At 46.8% G+C, this 7,793-nt stretch overlaps 1 protein-coding gene across 1 annotated transcript in view; it reads right to left on the minus strand.

The window, feature by feature from the left end:
- Window positions 1-2,256: 2,256 nt before the first annotated feature.
- The window catches only part of peak3 (PEAK family member 3), an 8,659-nt gene continuing 3,122 nt past the window's right edge, over window positions 2,257-7,793 (minus strand). Inside the window, exons 3-4 of the mRNA XM_063202091.1 lie at window positions 6,199-7,031; window positions 2,257-5,001 (exon numbers count right to left, since the gene is read on the minus strand). Of these exons, the coding sequence (XP_063058161.1) occupies window positions 3,646-5,001; window positions 6,199-7,031 (2,189 nt within the window). The 3' untranslated portion in view covers window positions 2,257-3,645. The remainder of the gene's footprint in view (window positions 5,002-6,198; window positions 7,032-7,793) is intronic.

Raw genomic sequence — 7,793 nt, forward strand, 5'->3', positions numbered from 1 at the left:
GATTAGTCAACAGTTGCACAACCACACCACACTCTCCTTCCACAGAATAATCATTATCCACTATGGCGTCGTCAACGGGCTTCAACATGGCTCTGGTTAACTGTCTTAAGATGTGGTTGATGACAGTGCCCAGAAGGCATTGCTCCATAAAAACAAAATGTGTGGTGGAGGACACGGTCACGCAAGGACAAAATTGAACATTCATTCTCCTTTTGGCTACTTGCTTAATGTGCTTAATGTGTAAGCGTCTTGACACCTTCATTTCCCATAGGGATCAATAAAGTGACTGTACTATTTCTCACACAACTACTACAGAGCTTGACATTGGCACCTACCAACCGGCCAACTGCTGGTAAAACTTAAACAATTTCAGTCTTACTAGCCACTTTGACAGTTGACCTATTCTTTGGTGCGAGACATCACACTAGTTGCAGCAATTGTTTGTATTTTAATGCATGCATTGTTTTATTTAAAGAATATTCTAAAGAAAAAAAAAGTTAGCGGAAAGATTATAAATGGCTTGTGGCCGGTGAGCAAAAAGTGAACATTTTTATTGTGTGGGGCGTTGGCCTGTAGTTGGGACCATGTTGATGTTCCATCCCAACATAATTTTAACAAAATAATTCTGCAAGGTAGATTTGGCCAAAGCTGGCCCCTCCTATACCCTTGGGCCTGGGCCTCTGCTTATGATGATGACCATGCAAGGACAGATTCTACACCGGCCTACCGGGACCAGGACCAGGGGCCCAATAGTCAAGGAGGACCTGAAGCCCAAAACTCTATACTGTATTTCAATTATATTACGCTAAAATCACACTTTTAAAAACTATATTTTCAAAAAAAAATTCTCAGAGGACTACTCCCATACCCCCAACATCTGATGTAAAGCCCTGAATCGTTTTGTACACTAGCAGCACCCATTGAGGGGGGGCTTTCTTGTTGCCTGGCCCGAGGCCAGATGACAAGGAGCTGGTGATCCCCACACCACAGTTAGTGATGCTGCTTTCCCATGTAAACTGAAGAAGCTTTTTGGGCTGAAGTTCAAATATTTGCAAGCTTCAAAAAGTAGTCCAGTTGTTTACCTCTTTTGATTGACAGTCTTGGTGTTTAACCGGCCTGGTTGCGCTGTGACGGATGACAGGTGAAGCTTCATGTGACCTACTTTGCTCTTTGACAGCAACAGTAACTCGGGCCATTCATGAAGTCTTTACGAGAAAAACAGGAAAAAAAAATCAACTTTAAGCCTTGTGGTGCCTTTACGAATAGCCTCGTTTCTCGTGGTTGGGCGACGAAAGGGGGAACTGACAATTGGGGTAGTTTGGTTCTGGGGGGAAGAATAATGCGGACAGACGTCAACAATCAAGCGCGACTGAAGGCTAACTGGAAACGACGGTAATCAACCATTCCAAACAAGTGATTTATGGTTAAGTTTAAGGTTAAGGTTAAGGTTAGGGTTAGGTTTAGGGTTAAAGGGACACTGTGCAGGAAATGGTCAAAAAAGGTACTGCAACTATGCTGCTCATTGAAACCGGGCTGCCTATTGTCAAATTTGATCTTTACATGAAATTTTACTAAGTAATAAACAAATATTTTCTAGTATGGTCCAAGTAGAGTCATTTTTGCAGCTAAAAATGGCTATTTTTGGAAATTCAAAATGGCGGACCATGGAGAAGACCCCCCTTTTCATGTATGAAAAGTGCCATTTTTCCAGTCATACTGAATACTTAGAATTTGATGGTGGTGGTAAGTATTCATGAAAAAGGTAACATTGGTGAATGGGCAACGTGAATTCTGGAAATAAACAACAAAAAATCTCACACAGTGTCCCTCTAAGATTAGGGATAACGTTGGAGGAAGGCAGACATGGCATGAAGCTGACACAACGTCAGCGCTCCCCTCCCGGAATGCACGCGGTGTTCTCTCTCTCTCTCACACTCGCTCTCTCTCTCACCCACTCTCGACGACAGCGCGCGTTGCCCAACTACGAAAAATTAGGCTATGTCGTAGCGGCACCACGAAGCATGTACTTGATTTTCCAAGAGAATGGGCTCTTGACAGACAGATGGTATGGCCTGGTTTTGACAGGCACATTGGGTTTGCTGATGGACACTGATGTGTTTTTGACATGGAGCTTGTGACATACTGTGCACACACAACCATCTCAGTAATGTTGTTGTGCACGAACTCAATGGACTGAACTGAAATATGAAAAGGGGAACATTTGCCAGTTTAAAAAAGACGTCCAGTGGCTTAGCTGTTCTGACTGATTTGATCTGTGATAAATGACAAGCTTGACAGGCATTTTGCTGGGCGTTGCGCATGGGGGTTGGCTGGGGAATGACTGTATCATCTCATCATAGATGGAAATAATCTTGGTTTTGGCACAATGACATCCATGTTATGAAATACATTTTTGTCAACAGAATTTTAATCATGAGAAGACAAATATGATCCCCCATCCAATCAAAATGTAAAAAATAGGTTAATGCGCTTGTTTGGTGATAGCACAGACTAATTCCCATAGCTGAAATTCCATCACCTGTAAGATTTAAATAATAATGTCCTCAGGTAAGCTTATGACAAAAACATGACAAATGGACTACTCCAGACACTTTGATTACAAACATTTTCACTAGTGAAAGACTATGTTGAAAGGCATATGAAAGGTTTGCAAAGTTTAAGAAGTTTACATTGAAAAATATTCAGCCTCAACACAAAAAATAGGGTTTGTGGTGCAGCAATGCATATCTAGGCACTTTATTATTTATACAATTTCTGTGCTGTTAAATTTGTTGTGAAATGCCAGGATACAAATGTATCTTATTTCATTGTTTTGATACATTGTACAAATATAAAAGTCTTAGATAAAACAATAGAATTTAAAACAGTCAGTAGCTGGATACATTCCAGAGTGCACCCAAACAACAATATACACATTTTAGATGGCATGTGTGTTGAAAAGTAAGAAAGCTACTTTTATAATATACACCATTTAAGACTTGTCAAACTATACAAGAAGGCTTTAAGTTTCATGTATTTCTTTTTCGCATGGTAATATTTAGTGGTAAGAGCCCTATTAGATCAGGCAGGTATCCTCAAGTACACCCTGCTAGAGGAGGATAAAAATATTAAAGCAGGGCAGCACAGCTCTCCTTTGCAATGAGCCCAAAAGCACATATTAATAATGACCAAGAGCGACTCTGCCCTACTAAGGCAAAGTTCAGTTACCATATGAGAGCATTGAAACTGAGTAACATGAACGCTCCCCCTGAGACGTCCTGACATTCAATCATAGTGACTAACTCGTGATTCTTTTATACACAGTAGATTCTTGTTAGGGGGGAGGAAACAGTCAGGAAACAGTGACAGATAATAGAGGCTTGATGATAACGTCTATTTCCAGTATATCAGCTGTGACAAAATATGCAGTTATTGCCTTTTTGGCTTTTGTAGGGCAGAGCTTTTTGCTACAGTTCTTTTTCAGACAAACAGAGCATATCCCGAATGAAAGACCTTGACCCTTGATCTCTCTGATCAAGTTTGTAACACACTAGTAACATTTTCATTTTATGAATGAAACATGTCCTCCATCCTCAGAGGAGTGCAGGCTATCCCCGATTTTTCCTTGGGGATAGACGCGTCTGCTCATAGCTCCATGCTGTGGAGACCCAGCTTCGCCGTGGCACTGAGCACAGTGTGGGGATCAGTGAGGCTGAGGTACTGCAGACACAGGTAGTCCTCCCAGTCCACCCCTGACTGATCTGAGAACAGGCCCCTCTCGGCCAGCTTCAGCAGCAGGAGGGAGCGTTTGACCTGCAGCCAGTTGTGGACAGTGGTGGTGCTGGGGTCTGTGGAGGAGGAGGTGGATGTGGAGGGGGTGTGCTGGAAGAGGGAGGCCCTGGGGCCCCAGAGCAGAGCCTGGATCATGGGGGCCACATCTGAAAGCTGCACCCCACACTCGGGCACCAGGAGCTGGGAGAGGAGGCGCGCCAGGCCCTGACAATAAGGGGTGTCTGGTAGTGCTACTGAAGCCTGAGTGTAGGGTGAAAATGGTTTTGGTGGAGCTGTAGAGTCTGGTGAGGCTGGTTTTGGTGGACCTTGGTTGTGAAGGGAGTTTGATTTACATGGAGCCATGATGGAACTCGCTATAGGGTCTGGAACTGGAGAAGGCAGGCAGCGCTGAAGCAGCTTGCCCAGTTGAACATGGTGTGAGGTGATGGGCTGAGAGGATGCAGTTGTGGAGGTGCACAGAATGAGCACCACTCGAGGAGTCCCCCACCTCCTCCAGAGGCCGTCAGCTCTCCCTTGTCGCTCCACTCCCTCCTCCTCCTCCTCCTCCTCGTCTGGCTTCCTCTTAGCTGCTCCCAGTTCCTCCCTGTCACAATTGCCCATCCTACACTTCTCACCACCCCCCTGTGAACCCCTGTTCTCCTCCCTCTTCAACACCTCCTCCTCTCTGCTGCCACCTCTTCCCCATTGACCCGCTCCCCCATCTTCCCTCCAGGCCAGCAGTATGTAGCGTGGCTCCAGTGCCGTCACCTGGATACCGTGTGTCTTGAGGTGCTGGAGAGCCTGGGTCACCTGGAGAAGCAGCAGCAGCAGCCGCCTCTGGTACACCGCAGGCTGGGTACGAGACAGCGACCCCCCTTCCTCCTCCTCCATCACAAACTCCTCCAGGGTGGCCTGGGTCAGGTCCCTGCTGACGGTAACGCTGTACCCCTGATTGAGGAGAGACTGGACGGTAGGCTGGGCTGCTTGCTCCCTCTGTGTCTGGCTGTGCCTCTGGATTCCACACTCATCATCGGGAGCTGCTGTGGGTTCCTGCTTCATTTCCACATCTCTGCTGCCCCCCTGTGGCCAAACTGCAGCCATGGCGTCCCCCTTCGGCTCAGCGCTGTGGATTATAGCGTTTGGGCTGGCAGGGAAATGAGCGATGACCTGCTGAACATTGGGATGGGGATGCTGAAGAGAGGGAATTGGCGTGTACAGTTCTCTGCTGATCTGAAAATAAAAATGGGAGATTTGGAGTAGATTAGAGAAACATGCTGTGTTTCTGTTTTTGTGAAATGTATAAATATTCCTAGTTTGGCAATCAATCGTTCCTGTTTTGGTTTGTTTTTTCTTTTATTATATTACACAATGTAGCTATAACAGTCGAGGGGGGTTATATACATGTGTTTGTAAAGTTGCAGTTGGATTTCTTTCTCAACACCTGTTGCCATTTAACAGGAAGTGGCTTTCAATGGCAGATTGTGTAGTCTAGATTGTAGTGACTTTCCATATATGGGAGTGTGTGTGTGTGTGTGTGTGTGTGTGTGTGAGAGAGAGAGAGAGAGAGAGAGAGAGAGAGAGAGAGAGAGAGAGAGAGAGAGAGAGAGAGAGAATGAGAGAGAGAGAGACAGAGAGAGAGAATGAGAGAGAGAGAAAGAGAGAGAGAGTGTGTGTGTGTGTGTGTGTGTGTGTGTGTGTGTGTGTGTGTGTGTGTGTGTGTGTGTGTGTGTGTGTGTGTGTGTGTGTGTGTGTGTGTGTGTGTGTGTGTTGGTGTGGGTGTATTGTGTTAGCTTGTGGTTTTCATGTAGAGTGTGGGAGTGAGTGAGTCTCTAGGTGAAAGATAAGGTCAATGTCCTCTAAAGACTGCAGAGCAAAAGAAGCAGTCTGACCTCAGACACCCTGAAAGCCATTATGCAGGTGGTAAAGATAACTTCACAGCTGAACGAACTGTTGCATCTTTTTGACACTTATGTCAGCCTGTGGACTGTGGACTTTAGCAAACGATGGCACCATGAACATACACACCAATGTGAACATCGGAAAAATACGAAAGTGTTAATGAACATGAACGTGGGTAGATCAATAGAACTTAAAATAAAGAATTTGCATTGCTATAATAGACTTACTATACGTTTTTTAATAATCTTTCTTTAGATGTGTATACATCTGTCCATTGCATTGGATATTTTCCCTATATATACGCAGGTTTCCCGTTTACAAACACTCCCGCTGTGAGGAGGGGCAGGCTGCTAAGCAGCCAACCACTTGAGTGTATTTTTTAGGTGACAGCAGTTTCCAACAATCAGAGGTTGAAGAGTGCGCAGCCAGGGGTGTGCAGACAGAGATTGTTTACAAACGGGAAAACCCATGTATAGTGCACGTAGTTTGAATGTGAGAACATTTTGGATGGTTCCATGTTGCTCTCACCTGGATGGATAACTCCCGTCCTTGTTGTGTGGTGCACCTGACCCTGTGGTGCAGCACCCCACCCTGGGTATCTGATATGGGCTCTCCTCTACACAGCAGCAGGTCCTGGGGCCGCACCTCCACCCCCACCTCCACCACCTCCTCCTCAACCACCTGCTGAATACCCCTCTCGATCCGCAAAACTCTCTCTTTCACACGATGCGCCCTCTTCTCCTCCCTTGTAACGCCCCTATCCTCAGCCCTCCGAACCCCCTCATCCACCTGTCGAACCCCCTCCTCCTCCGCTACCCCTCGAGCCCCCTTCTCCACCCTCTCCGCAGAACTCCTCAGGAACAGCAGAAGGCGCTGCTGGAGGCTGTCGGACACCTGCGCACGGTCGCCGAGGTCAGAGAAGAAGAGGGGCACCTGCTCGTCTGGGGTGTCGAAGGTCAACTGAGGCAGAGGGAGAGGCGAGCGAGGGAGAGATGGAGCAGGAGGAGTAGACGGAGGTAGAGAGAGAGGGAGACGTAGGGATAGAGAGCGAGGAGGAGGAGGTATGTGGAGAGGGAGGACGGAGGGTTTCGGTGGTCCTCCAGCTGCCCCTGCCCCTGCTCCTGCTCCTGCTCCTGCCTCTGCCCCGTCCTCGGAATCGGGTGCGGGGTCAAACACGGCGTCCTCTAGGGGTGATAGAGCATAGAGCGGGTTCCCGTATCGCGGCAGGAGAGGCGAGCGGAGGTAGGAGGAGGAAGAGGGGAACTCCCCAGGCAGGGACAGGGTGCGGGCCAGCCTCTTCTTGGGAATCGGCGGAGGGGTTTTCTCTGAGTAATACCTCTCCTGGTGGCTGTCCGAGGACCCTGAAGTGAAACGGGAAGAGGAAGAAGAGAAACAGACACACACGCACGCACACGCACACACACACACACACACACACACACACACACAGACACACACACACACACACACACAGACACACACACACACACACACACACACACACACACACACACACACACACACACACACACACACACACACACACACACACACACACACACACACACACACACACACACACACACTTGTTGTTAACTGAATTCCCCATGATCAAATTTCAATGTTCTACAAAGCTCCAAGTAGTCTCCATGCCATACACACAGACACACACCGTGTGACCTGATGAGAAGGAAGACAGGAATATGAGATATGAGATACACAAGACATAAATGTCTACTGATCTTTCTGACAGTGGTTGGCTTTCGCTGGACCATATTGTCCAAATCTACAAGCCCATATCACTACTATAACTTACTAAATTTAAGCGGAATCTCATTTTTGGTCGTTGGAACACAGCAGCTATGGCACACACTGCACACAACTAAATTGCTTTTATGCCTTACCCCGTACAAGGGTACGTACTGTACCATTCTCAATGTGTCTCAGTCATGGATTATTCATGCACACTGAATGAGATGAGCAAGGTAGGATTGGGTACAAAACACAAACGTCTAGTGAACTTTCTCACAGAAGTTGGGTCTCATAGTCACACTGGTCCAGACTTATAAGGCCATTGCTATTGTAACCTGTGCCTACCTGTAAAACTTTGTTTTTTCTTACAC

The sequence above is a fragment of the Engraulis encrasicolus genome, chromosome 6 (genome assembly GCF_034702125.1).
Source record: "Engraulis encrasicolus isolate BLACKSEA-1 chromosome 6, IST_EnEncr_1.0, whole genome shotgun sequence".
Classification (NCBI taxonomy): domain Eukaryota; kingdom Metazoa; phylum Chordata; class Actinopteri; order Clupeiformes; family Engraulidae; genus Engraulis; species Engraulis encrasicolus.